The sequence below is a fragment of the Ranitomeya variabilis genome, chromosome 5, assembly GCF_051348905.1.
Source record: "Ranitomeya variabilis isolate aRanVar5 chromosome 5, aRanVar5.hap1, whole genome shotgun sequence".
Lineage (NCBI taxonomy): Eukaryota > Metazoa > Chordata > Amphibia > Anura > Dendrobatidae > Ranitomeya > Ranitomeya variabilis.
In genome coordinates, this window is record NC_135236.1 from 259,770,211 (window position 1) to 259,793,186 (window position 22,976).

At 43.6% G+C, this 22,976-nt stretch overlaps 1 protein-coding gene across 4 annotated transcripts in view; it reads right to left on the reverse strand.

The window, feature by feature from the left end:
• PARP6 (poly(ADP-ribose) polymerase family member 6) overlaps positions 1-22,976 on the reverse strand; it is a 116,305-nt gene that overhangs the window by 15,795 nt on the left and 77,534 nt on the right. For 2 of the 4 annotated variants that reach the window (XM_077264154.1, XM_077264156.1), the window contains exons 13-19: positions 20,638-20,763; positions 14,871-14,936; positions 14,717-14,784; positions 14,352-14,400; positions 12,766-12,875; positions 3,850-3,922; positions 3,004-3,073 (exon numbers count right to left, since the gene is read on the reverse strand). In XM_077264154.1, the coding sequence (XP_077120269.1) occupies positions 3,004-3,073; positions 3,850-3,922; positions 12,766-12,875; positions 14,352-14,400; positions 14,717-14,784; positions 14,871-14,936; positions 20,638-20,763 (562 nt within the window). Of the gene's footprint in view, positions 1-3,003; positions 3,074-3,849; positions 3,923-12,765; positions 12,879-14,351; positions 14,401-14,716; positions 14,785-14,870; positions 14,937-20,637; positions 20,764-22,976 lie in introns of all 4 variants that reach the window. The other 2 variants (XM_077264155.1, XM_077264153.1) reach the window with 1 other exon arrangement.

The following is a 22,976-nucleotide window of genomic DNA, read 5'->3' on the forward strand; positions in this document are numbered from 1 at the left end:
AACTCCCTCTGTAAGTTTTCTATGGAATTAAGGTCTGAAGACTGGCTAAGCCACTCCATGACCTTAATGTGCTTCTTTTTGAGCCACACCTTCATTGCCATGGCTGTATGTTTTGAGTCATTGTCTTGCTGGAAGACCCAGCCATGACCCATTTATAATGTCCTGGCGGAGGGCAGGAGGTTGTCACTCAGGATTTTACAGCACATGGCTCCATCCATTCTCCCATTGATGCAGTGAAGTAGTCCTGTGCTCTTAGCAGAGAAACACTCCCAAAACATAATGTTTCCACCTCCATGCTTGACAGTGGGGATGGTGTTCTTTGGGTCATAGGCAGCATTTCTCTTCCTCCAAACAAAGCAAGTTGAGTTAATGCCAAATACCTCAATTTTTATCTCATCTGACCACAGCACCTTCTCCCAATCACTCACAGAATCATCCAGGTGGTCATTAGTAAACTTCAGACGGGCCTGCACATGTGCCTTCTTCAGCAGGGGGACCTTGCGGCCACTGTAGGATTTTAAACCTTTACGGTGTAATGTGTTTTCCAATGGTTTTCTTGGTGACTGTGGTCCCAGCTGCCTTGAGATCATTAACAAGTTCCCCCTGTGTAGTTTAAGGCTGATCTCTCACCTTCCTCATGATCAAGGATTGATGTCAATTGACAGCCATTTTGTATTTCTTCCATTTTCCTACTATTGCCCTAACAGTTGTCTCCTTCTCACCCAGCATCTTACTTATGGTTTTGTAGCCCATTCCAGCATTGTGCAGGTCTATGATCTTGTCCCTGACATCCTTACAAAGCTCTTTGGTCTTACCCATATTGTAGAGGTTAGAGTCTGACTGATTAACTGAGTCTGTGGACAGGAGTCTTTTATAAAGGTAACTATATGAGACAGCTGTCTTTAATGCAGGTAACGAGTTGATTAGGAGCATCTAACTGGTCTGTAGGAGCCAGAACTCTTAATGGTTGGTAGGGGATCCAATACTTATTTCTCACTGCAAAATGCAAATACATTTATATAATTTATGCAATGTGGTTTTCTGGATTTTATTTTTGATATTCTATCTCTCAATGTTAAAATTAACCTACACTTAAAATTATAGACTGTCTTTGTCAGTGGGCAAACTTACAAAATTAGCAAGGGATCAAATACTTATTTCCCCCACTGTAAATATGAACATAGTAGAAAAAAATAGAGAAATACAACCTCAGATGAACCACAACACATGACAATGTACACTGTGATATTATTAATTTACCAAAAACTGGGCTAAAATGCAGAAGCAATGTGTGAAAAATTATGTACACCACATGAATTAAGCTTGTAGAGCCACTGTTAGCAACAATAACTTTAAGTCATATTTTTCGCTATGACTTTATCAGTCTCTAACAATGTTCTCAAGGGATTTTGGCCCACTCTTCTTTACAACATTGCCTAACTATTGAAGTTTGTGGGCATCCGTTTATGCACAGCTCTTTTATAACCCTGCCAGAGCATTTCAATTGGTTTCAGGTTTTGACTTTGACTGGGCCATTGTAAGACCCTGATTCTTTTTTATTTTAGCCAGTCTGGTGTAGATTATAGTTGTGCTTGAGATCACTGCCCAGGTACTTGAATCAGTTAGGGTCAAGTTTTAGCTTTAAGGTATATGGCCTCACATTTGACTCTAAAATACTTTGGTATACAGAAGACCTCTCAGTTGACTCATTGACTGGAAGGTACCCCAGTTCTGTGGCTGTAAAACCAGCAAAAATCATCACTCCTCCACCACTGTACTTTAACAGTTGGTATGAGGTGGTTGTGCTAAGGACATTGTGCCAGAAGTCTTGTAGTTTTTCATTGTCCTAGATATTATTCAAAAAAGTAATACTTGTACTTTCATGAACTTGAACATCTAACATGTTAACTGGAGCCTTTAGAGTCGGAACTGTAGATCTTGTTTTTTTATTATTATTATTATTATTATTATTATTATTTTTTTGCAATGTCTGAGCATTACATAGTCTGACCTTGGAGTTAATTTGCTGGTATATTCACTCTTTGGAAGATTGTCAACTATCTTTGATGTTGTACACTTGTGAATAATATTTCTCACTGTATAATGATGTTGTCACAACCTTTGGAATACCAAAAGTGAACCCGCAGAAGCACGACAACGAACCTCCCAAGGGCGAGCTGGCCTGGTGGACCACCCCCAATACAGGGAGCATTAGAGGCAGGCCCGAGGTAGACTATTGCTGCAGAAGCTGATACCCGGGGGCAGGAAGTAGGAACGGAAAAGACGCTAAACTGGCTATGATGGAGACACCGGACAGACTGGCTATGGAGGAGAAACAGGACAAGCAGGATATGGCGGAGACACAGGACAGACTGGCTATGGCGGAGACACAGGGCAGGTGGGATATGGCAGACGCACAGGACTGGCTATGGCAGAGACACAGGACAGGCAGGATATGACGGATGCACAGGACAGACTGGCTATGGCAGAGACACAGGACAGGCAGTGAATGGCGGACGCACAGGACAGACTGGCTATGGCGGAGACACAGGACAGGCAGGATATGGCGGATGCACAGGACAGAGAAATGCAAAGCACAGAGGGACCTGGTTCAAATGGAGACAAATGACAATCAGGCATGGAGCAGAGGGAAGGGTAACCTTAAATAGGCTGCGTGCCGCAGGACATCCGGGTCAGGGTCCTCCAGGGTCACCGAGTGGAGGAATGGAGTCTGCAGTCCAGAACAAGGAAGTGCGCGTGTGCAGAGGGAGTTGGAGTAGGAGGTGCGCACGCGCACCCGACGGGAGCCTGGGACCAGTGGCGAGTCAGGAAGAGAGGAGGCCGGAAGGCACGTGCACACCACAGGAGCGCGCCGGGACGGGTAAGTATGCCGGCGGGCAGGGAAGAGGGCGGCAGGTGCGGCGGCAGACGCGGCGGCAGGAAGAGGACATACATTTAAATTACTGTGTACATACCTGGTACCCCATTTTTTCTACTACCTACCTGAGTATCCAAATGAAATACTGGAGATGGGACTAAGGTATATTCCTTTCCCATATGCTGCTCCGTGCAACTGTAAATACATCCCAATGACATGTCAGTAATATCTTACACACATGTGAGTTCGGAGTACAGCATGTAACTCATCTTCTGACTCATATGTTGTTGAATATTTGAGGAAATGAAGAAAACAATGACTATTACTAGAATTATTTTATGGTACAAAACTCATTGTTGTCACCCAAATATTCTGTCTCATGATTTAACATACACTAGGTCAAGAAGTATAATTGATGACTTGCTTCTACAGTTTAAAGTGAACCTGTCAGGTTGTATAACGCTATTAACCTGCAGATAAATGGTTAATCTGCAGCTTAATAGTATTATAAAGGTGACTGGCTGCAATACTGAAAGTGCAGCACCAGGGAGAGAACTAACTTTATTCCTCCCAGGAGCTGCCGGCTTTCAGTCATATGGGTGCGGTGGTGTGGCTAGTCACTGCATTTAGAGCGCACCACTCCAGGATACATTTTTTTTTATTTCAGCGCTGGAGTTGTACCACTAATCTAACTTCTCTGTCCCTAGTAATAAACTTATCAGTCACCATGTTCAGCTCCTCCTGGCGCCGCTCCAGTTCCGTACCGCCATCTTGTGACCACAACATCTGACTAACCAGAAGTCTGAGGTAACGATCACAAACTCGCAAGGCAAGTCTATGAGGGCCTCGTTCTGACTCTATTAACACTTCTATTTTTTTTAAGCATGGTTAGTTTGTAGCATTTTTTCCAGACATGCCTAAACCTTTTGAACAGTACTGTATATATTTTTTTAATTTAAAGATGAACTTACTTGCAGTTTGGTGTACGATGCATTAACCAGTCCATTCCGCAGAATAGAATGCCAGTTCTCAATATGAGAGCCGCTGATTGGAAGAAAGACAAAACACTTAACTGTGGCAATGAACTGACAAGAGGCATCATACATGCAGAGAAGTAAGACTAGGAACCAATCTGGCCTAGAGTCGCCATTAGGAAGCTACACTGCAGATTTGGTCATTTTTTACCATTATAACGCAGCATATTTGTGCTATATTTTTGAGCTGCCCCAATGGATACCCTAACACAAATCCATCATGTAATAATGGAATAAAATAGTAGAACGGAATAACAGGATTCAAAACTCTTACTGCTAAAAGATCTCTTTCCATTGAACACTTTCCTCTTATATATCAATCTTGGGCACTTGAATGCTCTCTTAATGGTTTCCATTGAAAATGAACCCATACAAACTATGACAAATTAATTTCCAGACAAATCCTAAAGAAATCCTGATATCAGCCTCAACACCGCCAGCCCATCAATAGTACCTATATCCAGTATTCAAGGGTGCACTTGGATGCTTAGGTCACATATGCACTGTGTAACGAGGTGAATAAATCTCTGTTGTTAATTTTTTTTTTTACTTTTATTAACAATATTAAAAGAAAAAGGAAATAAACTCGGAAATTCCTATCCAACAAATACACTGCTCAAAAAAATAAAGGGAACACTTAAACAACAGAATATAACTCCAAGTGAATCAAACTTCTGTGAAATCAAACTGTCCACTTAGGAAGCAACACTGTTTGCAAATGAATTTCACATGCTGTTGTGCAAATGGAATAGACAACAGATGGAAATTATTGGCAATTATCAAGACACACTCAATAAAGGAGTGGCTCTGCAGGTGGGGACCACAGACCACATCTCAGTACCAATGCTTTCTGGCTGATGTTTTGGTCACTTTTGAATGTTGGTTGTGCTTTCACACTCATGGCAGCATGAGACGGACTCTACAACCCACACAAGTGGCTCAGGTAGTGCAGCTCAACCAGGATGGCACATCAATGCGAGCTGTGGCAAGAAGGTTTGCTGTGTCTGTCAGCGTAGTGTCCAGAGGCTGGAGGTGCTACCAGGACACAGGCCAGTACACCAGGAGATGTGGAGGGGGCTGTAGGAGGGCAACAACCCAGCAGCAGGACCACTACCTCAGCCTTTGTACAAGGAGGAACAGGAGGAGCACTGCCAGAGCCCTGCAAAATGACCTCCAGCAGGCCACAAATGTGCATGTGTCTGCACAAACAGTTAGAAACCGACTCCATGAGGATGGGCTGAGAGCCCAACATCCACAGATGGGGGTTGTGCTCACAGCCCAACACCGTGCAGGATTCTTGGCATTTGCCACAGAACACCAGGATTGGCAAATTCGCCACTGGTGCCCTGTGCTCTTCACAGATGAAAGCAGGTTCACACTGAGCACATGTGACAGACGTGACAGAGTCTGGAGATGCCGTGGAGAGCGATCTGCTGCCTGCAACATCCTTCAGCATGACCGATTTGGCAGTGGGTCAGTAATGGTGTAGGGTGGCATTTATTTGGAGGGCCGCACAGCCCTCCATGTGCTCTCCAGAGGTAGCCGGATTGCCATTAGGTACCGTGATGAGATCCTCAGACTTATGAGACCATATGCTGGTGCAGTTGGCCCTGTGTTCCTCCTAATGCAGGACAATGCCAGACCTCATGTGGCAGGAGTGTGTCAGCAGTTCCTGCAAGATGAAGGCATTGAAGCTATGGACTGGCCCACCTGTTCGCACCATCCACCAACATCATGTTACACCACAGACTGTCCAGGAGTTGGTGGATGCTTTAGTCCAGGTCTGGGAGGAGATCCCTCAGGAGACCATCTGCCGCCTCATCAGGAGCATGGCCAGGTGTTGTAGGGATGTGATACAGGCACGTGGAGACCACACACACTACTGAGCATCATTTCCTTAAATTGAGGCATTTCCACTAAAGTTGGATCAGCATGTAACTTCATTTTCCACTTTGATTTTGAGCATCAATCCAACTCCAGACCTCCGTGGGATATTAGTTGTGATTTAAGTTGATAATTTTTAGGTCTTATTGTTCTCAATTCCACTATGTAATGAATAAAGATTTACAACTAGAATATTTCATTCAGTGATATCTAGGATGTGGGATTTTAGTGTTCCCTTTATTTTTTGGAGCAGTGTACATATGCATATATCTACAGTATGTGGTGACCAAATAATATCCAATCAATACATCACATAGAAAACAGGATTGAAAACAATAAATCCCCAATGGCAGTGTACCTGAAAAAAAGAGAACAGAGCATCAAACAATAAGGAGCAAAAGTCTGGTCCTGCCCAATATAAGTATAGTCAGGTGTATATATAAACCCAATATTCATAAGTGCTCAAACAACTGCACAATATATGTTGTATGGAGAAAGTGTCCGAGCAGATAATAAAGTGCATATTTTGCTTAATACAACCAGTGGCGTAACTACAAAGTTTTGGGCCCCGATGCAAACTTTCAAATGGGCCCCGATGCAAACTTTCAAATGGGCCCTCCCCCATGCCAAAATATTTTCCACCCAAATTCACATTTTCCCTATTCATTTTCAACACTATAGCTTTGTTGCAATGTTGTATAGTCTGACCTCAGTGGCGTATCTATCCGGTGCTTCATCCTGGTATACATTTGTCTCCCGTACTGCCCTTGTTCTGTAATATATTAACACAGTCTTATAAAGAGTAGGGCAAAAACGTCTGCTCACGAAATCTATGCACATCCTCAATTTAGCGTATAGAGGTAAGACGATAAACTGCAAAGCATAAAAGATAAAAAAAATGAATCTTTATTATTCTTTAAAAAATAAAAGGTTATAAAATGATATTTAATCAAGCTTCAGGAACAAGAAAAGAGTACGAGAGCATGGAATCACAAAGTAAGTACCAACAATCATGTGCACATAGAGTACTCAATAAACTCAAGTGAGATAGAAAAAAACTTAATTAACAATGATAAGTTATATATTAGATGGCAATAATTAATACCAGTTAAAAAAGAAAGCGCTCATCCCAACAGCTCCATGGAAGAAGCATTTTAGGAAACGGCGCTGTCGGCGTGAGAGCATGTATGTGGCAGATGGAATGTTGTTCTTGTTTTTGTTGTATATTGACTCGCACATGACTCTGGCAAAACTCTTCATTATAAGATATACACTGGTCTGTTTTGTTTAGACATTTGTTACGTGTTTATATAGATTTGATTATATTAACTTGGGATGCTACCAATTCATGATGAATGTTTACATTATGCACTATGCACTTTACACTTTATTTATCAATTGGTATTAATTATTGCCATCTAATATATAACTTATCATTTTTAATGAAGGCTTTTTCTATCTCACTTGAGTTTATTGAGTACTCTATGTGCACATGATTGTTGGTAATTACCTTGTGATTCCATGCTCCCATACTCTTTTCTTGTTCCTGAAGCTTGATTAAATATTATTTTATAACCTTTTATTTTTGAAATAATAATGAAGATTAATTTTTTAATTTTGTATGCTTTGCAATTTATCGTCTTATCTCTATACGCAAAATTGAGGATGTGCATATACGTAGATTTCGGTGTTCTGTAATGTATAAAAGAAAATAAACCATTATACTCATCAGAGGCTTACATAGAAGTCATGGGGATCCATATAAGGAGTATAATGCACCCCCATAAAATATTATGAGTGTTGTGGGCATATGCGACCCACCGCCAGACCACCTATCTGGCATTTGCCAGTATTTCCAGATGACTAGTCCGATGTTGATTGGAATGGAGTGGCGGTCATTGAATGGAGTGGTGGTCTCTCGTGGGCTACCGCTATACCAATGTCTATGGGACTGAAGGAGGAACCAATCACTCTTCTCTATGGGCTGCCCTGTGTATGAGGACCCCTAGTCTAGAGATCGGTGGGAACCTTGCAATCCCACATATGTCACTGTGTGAAGGGGAGATACAGGTTACCATGGTCCCACCTTATTGAAACATCCAACAGAGAATGAGTTGCAATAATTCATCCTCAGCCCTAGTGAGAAAGGTGGTGACGGTGGAAAAAGGAACCCAGAACTCATCACCTACCACAAGACCAGGGCCGGTTTTAGGCAAAATGGGGCCCTAGGCAAAAGTTTAAAATGGGGCCCCAAATGCTAACATATTGCACATCACACAGAAGCATTTCTGCTGTATTTACGTGTGCTGTGTTCAGGCCGCTAAATGAGTGTGATCGACAATATTGAAGTCGTTCGCTTGTTTCCCGGCCTCTTTAGGGTACTGTCACACTCTGCAACTTTCCAACGATCACTACCAGCGATACGACCTGGCCGTGATCATTGGAAAGTCGTTGTGTGGTCGCTGGAGAGCTGTCACACAGACCGCTCTCCAGCGACCAACGATGCAGAAGGCCCCGGGTAACCAGGGTAAACATCGGGTTACTAAGCGCAGGGCCGCGCTTAGTAACCCGATGTTTACCCTGGTTACCATCATAAAAGTAAAAAAAAACAAACAGTACATACTCACATTCCGGTGTCCGTCAGGTCCCTCGCAGTCTGCTTCCCGCTCTGACTGAGTGCCGCCGTAAAGTGAAAGCAGATCACAGCGGTGACGTCACCGCTGTGCTCTTCTCTTACTTTCCGGCCGGCAGTCAGTCTGAGCGGGAAGCAGACTGCAAGGGACCTGACAGGCACCGGAATGTGAGTATGTACTGTTTGTTTTTTTTTACTTTTACGATGGTAACCAGGGTAAACATCGGGTTACTAAGCGCGGCCCTGCGCTTAGTAACCCGATGTTTACCCTGATTACAAGCGAACACATCGTTGGATCGGTGTCACACACACACCGATCCAACGATGACAGCGGGAGATCCAGCGACGAAAGAAAGTTCCAAACGATCTGCTATGACGTACGATTCTCAGCAGGGTCCCTGATCGCTGCTGCGTGTCAGACACAGCGATATCGTATGGATATCGCTGGAACGTCACAGATCGTACCGTCGTAGCGACAAAAGTGCCACTGTGAGACAGTACCCTTACACCAACTGAGAAAGAATGAAGGGAACAGAACAATCACAATTAGATCAATCTGTCCCAATACAGAATCATGTTATCAGCATAACAAATACAGTTTACACCGGCGATGTGCTACTGAGAACAAGGATTTCTGATCCCACATAAACAATCCAATCACTCGATGAATATGCAGCATTTTGCTTGTTTAGTATAATACACTTCATAGTCCTCCATATATTATAATGTGCACCACAGTCCTCCATATTGTAAAATGCACACCGCTTAGTCCTCCATATAATATAATGTGCCCCATAGTCCTCCATATAGTATAATACACTCCCCATAGTCCTCAATATAGTATAATACACTCCTCATAGTCCTCCATAAAGTATAATACACCCCCATAATTCTCCATATAGTATAATACACTCCCCCATAGTCCTCCATATAGTATTATACACTCCTCAGTCCTCCATATAGTATAATACACTCCTCATAGTCCTCCATATATTAAAATCCACTCCCCATAGTGCTCCTTATAGTATAATACACTGCTCAGTCCTCCATATAGTATAATACACTCCTCAGTCCTCCATATAGTATAATACACTGCTCATAGTGCTCCATATAGGATAATGCACCCCTCATAGTCCTCCATATAGTATAATGCACTCCTCATAGTGCTCCATATAGTATAATGCACTGCCATAGTCATCCATGTCGTACAATTCACTTCCCATAGTATAATGCACCCCATAGTTCTTCATATAGTATAATGTATTCCCCATAGTCCTCGATGCAGTATAATGCAGCCCACATATAGAAAGTAATTCCAATAAGCATTATTAGTGGTGCATGTAAGTACCTTAATATCTATTCAAAATCCATGCACCACCCATGCATGGACAATAAGGATAACTGCCAACACATAGTACAACTAGGAATGAGGACAAATGCAGTCTTAGAATCCTATAAAAACCACTTTTATTAATAGTAGATTAAAATATGTAAAGCAAAAAAACAAACAGACAGTGTGCAGTAGGGCTAGCAGATGGTACAAAGTGCCAAGAGCAATATGCAAGATAACAGCCCAAGGAACGGTAGACCCCGCTGATAATCCCGGTACAACTCAAAGGTATTGGATAACAATCAACATGTCAAAACAAATAAGCAACAAAAAAGTATATAGTGGCACCAACACGTCTCTATAACCCATATATATGATAAGTAATAATATGGCCACGGACATGTGAAAAAAATGTGATATACATATTACCTGATGTCGTAACCCAGGACCAGCATAAGGGACACCGACCCACCCCACATATAGTATAATGCAGCCACCCCACGAAAGTATAATGCAGCCCCACCATACAATATAATTTAACCCCCATAGAATATAATTCAGCCCCCGTCATAGTATAATGCAGCCCCTCCATACAGGGGCAGTGAGAAAGACATGGGCAAATGGTGATTAGGGGGCAGGGGAGAAGGACACAAGGGGGCTAGGAAAGACAGGCACAAGGGGACACACGGGGGCTAGGAGGCAGGGGAGAAAGGCACAAGGGGACATACGGGGACTAGTGGGCAAGGGAGACTGACACAAGGGGACACACAGGGACTAGTGGGCAAGGGAGACTGACACAAGGGGACAAACGGGGACTAGTGGGCAAGGGAGACTGACACAAGGGGACAAGGGAGACTGACACAAGGGGACTAGTGGGAAAGGGAGACTGACACAAGGGGACATACGGGGTCAAGGGACACAAGCACAAGGGGACAAGGGAGACAGGCACAATGGGACACACAGAGACTAGTGGGCAAGGGAAACTGACACAAGGGGACTCACGGGGACAAGGGAGACAAGCACAAGGGGACTCATGGGGACTAGGAGGAAGGGGAGAAGGGTACAAGGGGACACATGGGGATTAGGGGCAAGAGAGACAGGCACAAGAGGACATAAGGGACTCCGAGGGCAGAGTAGATAGGGATGCATGGGGAGACGGGGCTGCAAGGGGACAGGGGAAGACAGGGGGAGACTTGGGAGCAGCGAAGAAGGGGGCACAGGGATTACGAGGACAGAGTAGATGGGGACACACGGTGAGAAAGGGGACAAGAGAGGCAGGGGGAACAAGGGAATGCAGGGGAGACTTCAGAGCAGAGAAGATGGGTCACACGGGGACAAGGGGCAGGGAATGCATGGGGGGTGCAGGAGGACTCAGGGCATGAGAGATGGGGAGCATTGGGGACCAGGCGAGGAGGGACAAGGCACGTACAGGGGCCCGGAGGAGCACAATGACATGAACCTGGGGACCTACGAGGACATGGGGCACGGGAGAGCAGGGGGGAAACGGGGCTGGTGTCACAGGGGGCTGGGGATGCTGGGGTCCGAGGACGGCAACACACGGGCAGCAAACACACCTCACTGCCGCTCATTCCGTACACCTCAATGTCATCCCTGGATCCTCCAAATGGCTGAGCTGCTGCAGCATCCCCCTCCTGGATGGCTCTGTCCACACGTCCCCCGCAAGCTCAGGAACCGCCTGTTCCCGGTCCCAGCAGCCGCCAATATGGCAGCCGCCATCACCTGTGCAGATGCTTCACTGCCTGGGCCCGGCACACAGCAAGTGCGCGATGAAGTGATGTCATCGTGCACCCACAGTGTCAGAGGCAGAGAGGAATGATGGGAGAGGGAGCATCAGCTGACGCTCTCTCCATCATTGCTTTGAACTGTACTGGCATCTACGCCAGTATAGTTCAGTGCGGCGGCGGGGGGAGTCGGTGCTTGTGGCAGGCGGGCCCCCCTGACCCACGGACCCATAGCGTCTGCATGATGTGCTGCTATTAGCGGCATGCCACTGGCTGGGGGCCCCTGGGTGAGCTGTGGCCCTAGACAGCTGCCTGCCGCTAACGCCGGCCCTGCGTGCATCTGAGCCGCCGGGCCCCTGACCCGCTGGGCCCGGTCACAGTGGCGACTGCTGCGACCGTGGTAGTTACGCCCCTGAATACAACTAATATATAGGTATACACCAATATCCTTAAACCCATTATTATATAATAAACCCATTATTATATGCTCGGACAATTTCTCCATACAACATATATTGTGCAGTTGTTTGAACACTTATGAATACTGGGAGTTATATATACACCTGACTATATATTGTGCAGGACCAGACTTTGGCTCCATGTTGTTGAATGCTTTGTCCTCTTTTTTTCTGTTACAACTGCCATTGGGGACTTACTTTAGTCAGGACAGCTTAGGGAGTCAGACAACGGTGAGTGGGGGCACCATAACGTGCGTGCTTTATCTAGGGTGCCAACCTCCGCAGTCAAGCAAGGCTTATCTTTAGGGTGCGTCATTGATGGAAAATGTTAGGACACCCACTGCCTGATCTTGTTTTCAATGTGATGTATTTATTGGATATTATTTGGTCACCACATAAACTTATGTATAAATATTTGTTCGATTGGAATTACTGAGTTTATTTCATTTTCCTTTTAATAGTATTAATAAATGAATAATTTTTAATAATAGTGATTTATTCACCTCGTTAGAAATTCACTGTATCCATTACATTATTGATATACTGTACATCTACATAAGCACTGTGCCCATTGCATTGCATTCCATACAATGTAACGTTGCATGTAAAAACAAGCATGGAGGACATTACAAATATATAATAAAATACATTGGTACGTGACCTTAATTTAAAAAAAAAGTACAATTCTACAAAAAGGATAGAACAAATGTAAATCCCAGACAACTTTTCATTATTTCCATGCCTCTACTCCTTCCACTGTTTGTTAGACCCATCCCTTAAGTTATTTCCATCCCTTTTATTTCTTACTGAAAGGCGAATGTGCTTCCGTAGAGTTTCTTGGCAGTTCGGAATCGAGCTTCCTTGGCTGGGGGGCTACTGAGCAGCAAAAACTGATGTGAAGTGTGCATAAACTTTAGCTGCTGCCACAGGATTATGGAAGAGAGGACCCAGGTGAACAGAAAGAAACAAAACAGGCAGGTGTAAGTTGTGGGTACAAATATAATGAGTCTTTATAGGAGAGAAATACACAAGAACGCAGGTCATACACATACAATAGATGTTAGACAACTGATTGATATCCTACAAATGTGACCCGACTCATCCATACGCAGCTGATCTAAATACGGTATTTATTTGAATAGAATTGGGGTAGTAAGTGTTAGGGGTCGAGTTCCCGCCTCTGCACAGGGGAAATCTCGGGCCATCTCCACTGCGGTCTCCCATTCTTCTCCTGTGGAGTCTGCTCAGCGGAGACGTCGGTCCCAGTGTCTCGCTCAGTCTGACTCTGTACAAAGAGTTACTGCTGCCTTTCCTCCTTCTGCCATTGAAGTCAGTGCTGGGCAGCGGCGAGCAGATGCTTCTGGGACTAAGTCCTGCTTTTCTCGTTCTGAGCATGCCCAGAGTAAGATCTCTCCGTGGAGATCGAGGGTCACATGATCAGATACTGCAGCTAAGGCTATTGGTCCTTCAGGAAGGACCTGTAGGTGCTCACGCTCTGTGGCAGCCTCTCATTGGTCCTTCTAGGAAGGTCCTGTACGTGCTGCAACTATTTAAGGTTCGCATGGCTGCACGGCCATGCGCTAGTATTGTTCTTTGTTATGTGCTTTGCGCCAGTGTGGTCACGTGAGAGTGTGTTCAGGGACCCGGCTGAAATAAGCCCGTAGAATGCTGGCACCTCCGGCGAGGAGTTTGTGTTTGTATGTATTCAGGGACCCGGCTGAAATAAGCCCCTAGAATGCTGGCACCTCCGGCGAGGAGTATTGTGTGCATGCGTGACCACTGACTGCTCTCTGTTTGGGCAGTTAGCCTGTGCCTCTGTGAAGTCTAACAGGGCACAGTGCTTTGCTTTCTCGGCTACTCGGTGAATTAACTGAGTTAGTCCATACCGCCTTATAGTGCCGCCGTTTGCTAGCAGCAGGTACTCCTGCACGGTGGACCCCGGGCTGCGAACGCACCAATATCCATAAAAACATCTCTATTTACTCGGTGCGTTCCGCTAGCCCTAACAGTAAGCTACTGCCAGACCCCTCGGACATAAGTGTACATAGTGTGGAAACAAATGATCAGGCATATTCATATCTAACATGCCCGATCCTTTTTTTTCTCTCAGCATCTGTTAACAGGGGACACTTAAGAGCAGTCAAATGCCAACATACTGTATGTGTGAGCAAATGTATGGCACTTTTTAGTGACTTTCCTTAAGTTCAGACCTACATATTCTAACTTTGGATCTGATCAACTAAAATAAGTTTAGATTTCTGATAGTTTAAAAAAATAACAAACAATTGAGAGAAGTTATGGTAAGATACAATTATACCACACTTCTATCATCAAGACATTAGCTCACAATAATACCTCTTCGTATAGACTGCACATTGTGGTCAAGCACTTACCCTGCTCAGGGGCAATTTTACAATGTGGGACCTATTACTGGAGATTATCCTGAAATAAGACAAAATAACTGTCTTGGAGCAATACAGTCAAAATAAATGTTGTTAACAAGCTGTTACACAGGCGTGAAATGAACATGCATAATATTGCTCTCTAAAACCCATAATCACTGTTATCACTGTTTTGCTATTTATGGATCTCTGGGTGAAGGGTAACTATGACTTCCAGCATGCCCTGACTGGGGGTTGCAGTTCTGTAACCACTAGTGAGTCACAGGATGCAGATTACTGCAACAGATATTTATAGGAAACTGCATAGGTGATAAATGTACTTGCTTAATGAAGACAACATAAAAACATGGCGTTACCATTGTAGGAGGGGATGGGCTAAAGGATCAAGCCGATCCATCTGTTTTTTTATTTCCAGGTATGATCCCTAGAAAAAAAAATACATCTTAATAAAAGCAATGTATTTCATTTCTTGTTTTCCTTGATCACGCAAAATATCCCTTTTTATGTTACCTGCGTCATCTCCCGAATTGACATGACACTGTCTAAGGCTTTCTGGAGACGTTCGTAGTTCTTCTTCTGCAGTGAACATAGATATGATAGTGAATTAATTGCCATTCCTGTTGGCGTGCCAATATTAAATATTACTTATGCCCCCTGAACAATGATAGCATGCAAATAAGGGATTACATTGCTGTGCTAATATTGTGTAAAAATTAACACAACAAGAAGGCTTATTCATATAAACATAGTAGTATACCCTACTATTTTTCCCAATTTAGTAAGAAGAAGAACATGTGTACCAGCAAAAAATTAGGCTTGAATTTTATTTATAATTCATTTTGCTTGCTTATACTACCGTATATTGAAGATAAATCTATTTAAATATTAGCCATTGATGTGGTGTTACGAGTGTGTTTTACGTCTTCCTGTTAGATCTGGGGTTAGAAGATCCCTACGTATTGTGAATCGCAGAACGTCCATTTAGCCTGTCTGTTTGTGTCCCATATTAAATGGATTTGGTTTCTTTTGGTGCTGAAGAGGTTAACAGCCTTTTCTACGCTGGTCTGAAGCTTGCAGCTCCATTTTCAGCTGCTTCTGATCTGGTCATTACCTCTCCCTATAAATCTGGCCGGACTGAGTTCTCTGTCATGCCAGTGAAAGTTTTGCATCCTAGCTCCTTGGAGATGTTGTGCTGAATTGGAGATCGTTGTTGCTACTGGAGATTGTTGTGTGCTGTTTTTGGGTGTATGTTGTCCTCATTATCCTATTCCCATTTGGCTGGTACATTCCTATCCTTCCCTACATACCTGTCTACTGTTGATGAGTGTTTGTATGTCTGTTGCTTTCTGTTATCCCTGTTTTGTCTTTGTCTCGCTTACCTTATATTTCTGTCCCAGGCCTCATGGGGTGGGGGAGGGGACAGATCAGGGTTTAACAGGAGCATAGTAAGGTCAGAGACTTGGGCCTCTCTACCTTCAAGAGTACCCCAGGGACAGGGATAGTTAGGGTCCATGTTCTAGGGACAGTTTGAGGCCCCCTTCCTTACCGAAGACCATCACAGTGTGACTTGTAGACTTTTGAAATACAGCTTTCTGAAGCTGCATGATACACTGGGTATATTATCTATTGAGCATGGAGCTTTATGATGCAAAAACTTCTTACATCTGTACTTTTGGTGGAACATTTGACATCAGCGTGTTCGGTAGAGTTATTGTTGAATGTGAGGTATGGAGCTATACACTGAACCTGTCAGTATACATTTTAGACATGGACATGTACTGGTTTTATTGGCAATATATACAGTGTATATACAGTACGGTACACCTACTGTATAGTAGTACAGTGAATATTCAGGTGGTCAGATATTGCAATCATACAAAGTCTAGTTTCTTTTAATCATTTTAATTTAGTCAGGATAAGGTCAATTTGTAGCTGAAGGTTGAATGCAGAATGACTAGGTCAGGAACTCTGACATTAACCAGCACAGTTGTCACTACAATCATGTCTGAAGGCCTGATGTAGCTGTAATCCACCTGCTGCAGTGCAATCTTCCCAGAGTAAAAGGTCAGCAGCTCTCAGACTGGAATTAGGTTCCTGTGGTTATTTACATTCCCGGCCATTTGTATGTTCATGGTCGTTGAGGACACTACTTAACTCCTGTATTCTGAATGGGGTAGCAAAACCTCCAAGTAACCTATTAAGCTTGTATCTAACCTGTATATGGAAACAGTACTATTTTATTTTCGAAATATTCTGTGCACAAGACTATATAATCCTATTCCACTAGTTAAAGTCAAATGCATCACTTACTTTCAAGTTTTTTTCAGAAAAATTATATAGAAAGCTTTGGATCTATCCTATTTACATAAGAGCAGGTACAGACGACAGTACTATCGGTCAGAGATCGATCTGACAAAACATTGGATCACACCCAGACCAATGTTCATCTATGGGGCTGTTCACATGACCAATCGTAGCTTCTCTGAGTTTGATCCTATATTAGGGTCACACTCACACATTCGACCATGCAAGTGAATGAGTGTTGAGCACATTGGTCTACACTCGGATGACAGCTGAGTGCAATCCGATTTTCCTCACACTGACACAATGGAGAAATTTGTAGAAGATGAATAAAATTGGATCACACTATGCTGACACTCTGACCAAACTCTGATCAGAGTTTCATCAAAATGTCATGTGCATGATCGACCCAATTCTCTCGGATGAGAGATTCTACGGCCGTCTGCACCTACCCTAATGCCTACAAAGGCTTTAAGTGTTTGAGGGCATGACTTTTAATAAAATATTATAGATTGTCCCAATTTAGCAACTTATCAGCTTTCCACAGCGTAGGTGATATCTTGCTGATCATTAGGTGTCCCATCTCTGCAATCATCATTGATCCCAAGAAAATACTTTGTTATTATACTAAAGATAGTCAAACGTTATAGTCAGCTATCATTCACAGCCCCATATACAATAAATGGAATGGCGGTACTCATGCGTAGCCATCGCTCCATTCATATGGGACACTTCCAAAGCCCGTTCCTTTGGATCAGTGGGACTCCCACCTGTGAGACACTGGTGAGCAGAAAAGTATCACCTGTCCTGTTGGTAGATGATAAGATTGCTAAATTGAAGCTACTCCTTTAATCTTAGTAGAACAATTCTAAAGGAAAACATTTTTTTACTGTATTACTAGAAACACTACAATATTTATTGGGAAGATTTATAACTTTATTCTTACAGGTCGTTCATGGATGTGACAATATGTTAGGTATAACCGTCATTTGAATTTTTATTTCATAAATCAATAGTATACATGAAAATAAGCATCTTTGTAATGTAACTTATCAGAGAGATCTGCTTCTTTCTCTGCTAAAGAAAAAGACAATTCACGATTTGGGCTGCACTAAACAACATGAAGATCCTTGATCCAATAATATAAAGAAGCATTTTTTATACAAGTGTTTCCACGCCAGACTGGAGTATTTCTCAAGTGTAAAAACCAACAGTTATAGTTGGTTTTTACACTTGAGAAAGACGCCAGACCGGTGTGGAATAAAAGCAGCTTTTTTTATATTATTGGATCAAGCAGGGCCGGCATCAGCACCCGGCGCACACTGGCAAGGGCACTGAGCAGGCGGGGGGCCCACTCACTGTTGGGGACACCGGCGCGCTATGGGGGCCCAGAGTCTGTGCCAATGCCGGTGCCCGCGAGTGTGCCCCCCTGCCTGCCTCGGGCCCCGGCACTTGCCTTCCGTCTCCAAACTATGACGTTCAGGTCAGAGGGTGCGAAGATGTCGCATCTGTGCACCCACCGTCTGAGCAGTCACAGTGTGGCAAGCTGGAAGACAGCGATGCTGAGGAGTCTGGGGCAGAGCAGCGGCCAGCGACGAAAGGTATTTCATTTTTTTTTTTTTATGTTTGTAGCATTACATATGGGGCCCATCATACATTGGAGCATCATATATGGGTCCATCATATATGGAGCATTATATGTGGGACCCATTATATACTGGAGCATCATATATGGGATCCATCATATATGGGGCATTATATATGGGGCCCATTATACACTAGAGCATCATATGTGGGGCCCATTATACACTAGAGCATTATATATGGGGCCCATTATACACTGGAGCATCATATATGGGCACATCATACACTGGAGCATCATATATGGGGCCCATTCTGTATGGAGCCCATCATCTACTGTATGGAGCATTATATTATATATGGAGCCCATTATACACTAGATCATCATAAATGGGACCCATCATACACTGGAGCATCATATAAAGGGCCCATCATACACTGGAGCTTCATATATGGGCCCATCATACACTGGAGCATCATATATGGGGTCCATTCTGTATGGAGCAATATATAGAGCCCATCATTATATGGAACTCATTATACTGTATGGAGCAAAATATGGGGCTCACTATACTCTTTGTGGCCCATCCTATAATGTAAGGAGCATTATATGGGGCCCATTATATATGGAGCAATATATGGGGCCCATCTTATACTGGAGCATTATATGGAGGCCATCATATATTGTATGGAACATTATATGGTACCCATTATGTATGGAGCAATATATGGGGCTCATTATTCTTCATGGAGCATTATATGGGGTCCATTATACAGTATGGAGCAATACATGGGGCCCATTATACAGCATGAAACAATATAAGGGGTTCATACTGTATGGAGCAAAATGTGGTGCCCATAATACTTAATGGAGCATTATATGGGGTCCATTATTTTGTATGGAGCATTATATGTGGCTCATCATTCAGTATGGAGCAATATATGGGGCTCATTATTCTGTATGGAGCACTATGTGGTGCCCATAATACTGTATGGAGGACTATGTGTTGCCCATAATACTGTATAGAGGACTATGTGGTGCCCATAATACAGTAAGGAGCAATATATGGAGCTCATTATTCTGTATGGAGCAATGTATGGAGGACTCTACTGTCCAGTTTCTGAGCTATTGTAGAATTTACAATAGATATCACTCATGTAATGTATGACGTGAAATATTTGGCATTGTACTATACCTATAGTTCTCCCAGGGCCCAGGATCTATCTACCTGGATCTATTTCAGATTTTTTATAAAGGTATCGCCCTATGGTCTGGTGCACTCTGTGCCTTTCACTTTCTTTACTTTCTTGAGCTCTCTAAAGCATTCTTCACAGCAGTTTAACTTCAATCTTTGAAGTACTTGATTATCTGATAAATGATTTAGGAGCAATTTTACACACGAATGTCCTTGCCTTGGAGGTAACCATGGTTTAGAGAAAAAGATAATGACTTCAAGCAGCAGCCCAAGATAGACCTTTAATTCAGTCAGCATGAGAGAGTGATATCAGCTGTATTGCTTTCTCATTAACAAGAAGAAAACTGAAATGATGTAAACAGGTCCTTTTGTGTAAGGGTGTGTGTCCACGGTCAGTAAACGCTGCTTGTTTGACACTGCGCAGAGCTGCAGCGTCAAACACGCAGCGTCCAGATGTTCCAGCATAGTGGAGGGGATTTGTTGAAATCCCGTGTCCACTATGCGTTAAAACCCGCACGCTGCGGCCCTGCGACTCCGGACATGCTGCGCGTCTTTTCAGATCGCAGCATGTCCGTACACCTTGCGGGGACGCAGCGTCCCCGCAAGGCATAACACAGGGCCCTATGGGAGGGGGGCGATGATCCCGGATGTGTACAGTTAACACATCCGGCATCATCGCGTCCCAGAAGGGGACGGGGCTTAGCGCCGAGCGGCTCCGCCGCTCCGGCAATACCGCCGGCCATCCTGAACGTGGACACACAGCCTAAGGGCAGAAATTCTGTGGAAATGAGGTTTCTGTGATTAAGTTAAATTTCGCGGCAAGAAATGAGTTTGCAATTTTTGCAAATCATCTGATCACTCTACATAACAATCACGAGTTATTGCAAATTACCACTATAAAAACTGAAGCAGCAAGCTTTCTGAAAACCAAAATGTGTGTCATTCTCAAAACTTTTGGTACAATCTGAATGAACACATCAGCTAACATATTCAGTGTAGAAATAGATACAGTAGGTTATACAAGTTAAACACATCAATGTTTCCTGTTTACACCTTAGCATTAGCTACAGATGTGAATTTGACCATTGTAAATTTTTATAATGCATTTTTTAATTTCAAATTTTGCAATACATAGTTTATAAGCACATTCTCATAGGAGCCCTGTAACTTAGGGGTGATATGATATAATATTTCTTTACCTTGGGGTTAAAGGCCAGTGTTTTGGGATCATTAGGATCCACTACTGAAGGGTATGGCTCAAATATAATACTCTTCCTTGGTGACTCAAGTGCAGCTCGACACATTGCAACCAGCAGACCCACAACCTACAGAAAACATGATCATCATCATTACATAAGCAGAAATGGATAATGTCAGGTCACAACTTTTAGTTGTTAAAGGAAATTGTCTTGTTAAATTTATCTTTAATTTTTTTCAGAATGTTTAAAAATCCCTCTTACTTAGACTCATACTGGCTGTTCTTTGCAGCAGCCACATGGACCATATTGTGTTGTATTGAAGGATTTAATGAGCCATGTACAGGTCACTGCAAAGGGAAGGGACATTATCTAATGTGAATGGTGAATGCTATACAGTAGCATGTAAAAGTGTGGGCAACCCTGGTCCAAATTACTGTTATTGTGAACAGTTAAGCTGAGGATGTTGAAGTTGAAGATTAAATGATCTTTATAAGGCCTATAGTTAAAGATGACCGATTTCCTTTGTGTTTTAAGCAACACAAATATACAATTTGTCATATTTTACATTTTAAAAAGGAAAATGGGCAGATTCAAAAGTTTAAGCACCCTTGGAGATTTGTGTGCGCAGATAATTTTGACCAAGTTTCAGAACTTAATTAACCTGTTAGACTAATGTTTTGTTCACTGTCATGGTTAGGAACGGCAAGGTGATGCAAATATCCCAGCTTTATAAAAACCCAGCCTCCTCTAAGCTTGTGACAAAAAACAGCAGCCATGGGTTCTTCTAAGCAGCTGCCTAGCACTTTGAAAATGAAAAGGTGGAGGCCCACAAAGCAGGAGAATGCTATAAGAAGATAGCACAGAGTTTTCAAGTTGTCCTTTCCTCAGTTCAAAATGTAATTAAGAAATGGCAGTTAATAGGAGAGGTCAAGATAAGGTCTGGAAAACCAAGCAAAATTTCAGTGAAAGCTGCTTGTAGGATTACTAGAGACGCAAATCAGAACTCCTGCTTGACTGCAAAAGACCTTCAGAAATATTTAGCGGACTCTGGAGTTGTGGTACATTGTTTTATTGATCAGAGACACCGGCACAAATATTGCCTTCATGAAAGTCAAAAGTATGTAAAAGAACATCTAAACAAGCCTGATGCATTTTGGAATCAAGTCCAGAAATTCAGGAACAGAACAACTCACCAACCATTAAGCATGGTGGTGGATCAATCATGCTTTGAGGTTGTGTTGCAGCCAATTGCAGGAGAACATTTCAAGGGTATAGGGAAGAATGGACTAAATTAAGTTTCAACAAATTCCTGATACAAAGGTAACACCATCTGAAAAAGAGCTGAAGTTGAAAAGAGGGTGGCTTCTACAAATGGATAATAATCCTAAATAGATGACAAAATCCACAATAGACTACCTCAAAAGGCGCAAACTGTTTTACAATGGCCCTCACAGTCCCCTGATCTGAATGTAGCTCCCCCACTGCCGCAGGGCCGAGGGGTACCCGGTACCGGGCCTCTGAGTCTCTGCTCTGGGGTTGTCACGGTGGCTAGGCCCCGGTCCGTGACCCTGCCGAGGGGCGCACAGTAAATGATGTGGATAGATAAGTATGACGGATGATGGTGGTGAAGCGGTAGTGGTGCGGTGCAGTAAATAACGAGGACACCAGGTTGCAGTCTCTTTACCTCTTTACTGAAGATCTCTGGGTCCTCAGTCCAGAATCTGGATAACCAGGCTGCGCAAGTCCGGCCGGTCCAATGACACCTCCAGAGTTCTCTTAGCAGGTGGAAATCTGTGCCTTCCTTCTAGCGCTATGTGTTGCGGTCCTTCCCTGCTGTGCTTACGGAAAGTCCCCACAACTGTTGTGTCTGTTTCTTAAGTTCCCTCACAACTCGATTAGATGATGTTCTGCTAATCCTCCGTCCCTCCCTGATGTTCTGGTTGGGACGGCACCCGTTTGACGGGTAGGCTCGGAGCTCTTCCGGGACCCTAGAGTCGCCCCTCTCCACAAGTTGCCCCCCAAGACTGCATAGGTGATTAAAGTTAGACAGCCCGCCTTAGACTGACTGTCCTGCCGCTGTTTAGAGTATCGCTTGAAGCTGGATGTTGTAATACTCCCTCGGCGTTCCGGCCACCGGTAGTGCGCCTCAGTAGGGTGTTGCTTCGGTCTTACAGCACGACCCCTACTGGTATTCTCCTATTGCTTGATCTCGTTTCTCACTCAGCACAATCTATCTCGCTTCTGGTCCTTCCTTGGGCACCGCCGCTATCCTGAGCAGGCACGGTCCCGTTACGTTCGTTCAAGTTGCCAAGCCTCTGTCAGGATCCCACCCCTGACAG